At 48.5% G+C, this 559-nt stretch overlaps 1 protein-coding gene across 1 annotated transcript in view; it reads right to left on the bottom strand.

Moving 5' to 3' along the window:
• PBX4 (PBX homeobox 4) overlaps positions 1 to 559 on the bottom strand; it is a 12,355-nt gene that overhangs the window by 9,774 nt on the left and 2,022 nt on the right. The window contains exon 2 of the mRNA XM_042894320.1: positions 227 to 300. Within this exon, the coding sequence (XP_042750254.1) occupies positions 227 to 300 (74 nt within the window). The remainder of the gene's footprint in view (positions 1 to 226; positions 301 to 559) is intronic.

The following is a 559-nucleotide window of genomic DNA, read 5'->3' as shown; positions in this document are numbered from 1 at the left end:
GAGCTTTGAGGTCTGTTCCAACCTTGGGGATTCTATGATTCTATGATTCTGTGACTTCCAAATAAGCACCAATAAGGCGTCGTGAAAAGCAGCAGAAGTCATAGAAACCATTGGGAAAACGTGGGCTGTGGTGAACAAGAGCAGAACTGGAGGTGGGATGGTATTTTTGGGGAGGGGAAAGTGGTGTTTTGGGGGGAAATTAGGAGGGGAAATGACAGCGACTCACCTGTTTTCTCCTTGATCTCGCAGAGCACGCTGAACAGAGCAGGCTTCATCCTGTGGCAGTTCAGGGCATGTTTCCTGCAGGGAAAAAAAAGCAGAAATTCTGTACAAAAAGGAGGAAAAAGCGCTTAGTTTTGCTGCAGGGAGAACCTAAAGAGGAAGAACAACTCGGAACGCAACCCAGAACACAACCCAGAACACAAAACTGTTCAGGGCACAGCTGGAAACCATGTGGAACACAGCTGGGCACTATAATGGACACAGCAGGAAAACAGCCTGGAACACAGCTGGAATTGATATGGGACACAGCTGGGACCAGCCTGGAACACAGCTGGAA

The sequence above is a fragment of the Lagopus leucura genome, unplaced genomic scaffold (assembly GCF_019238085.1).
Source record: "Lagopus leucura isolate 7727_CA_CO unplaced genomic scaffold, USGS_WTPT01 223-1_obj-0_obj, whole genome shotgun sequence".
Lineage (NCBI taxonomy): Eukaryota > Metazoa > Chordata > Aves > Galliformes > Phasianidae > Lagopus > Lagopus leucura.
The sequence above is the reverse complement of the archived record's forward strand: the minus strand, read 5'-3'. Positions and strand labels throughout refer to the sequence as shown.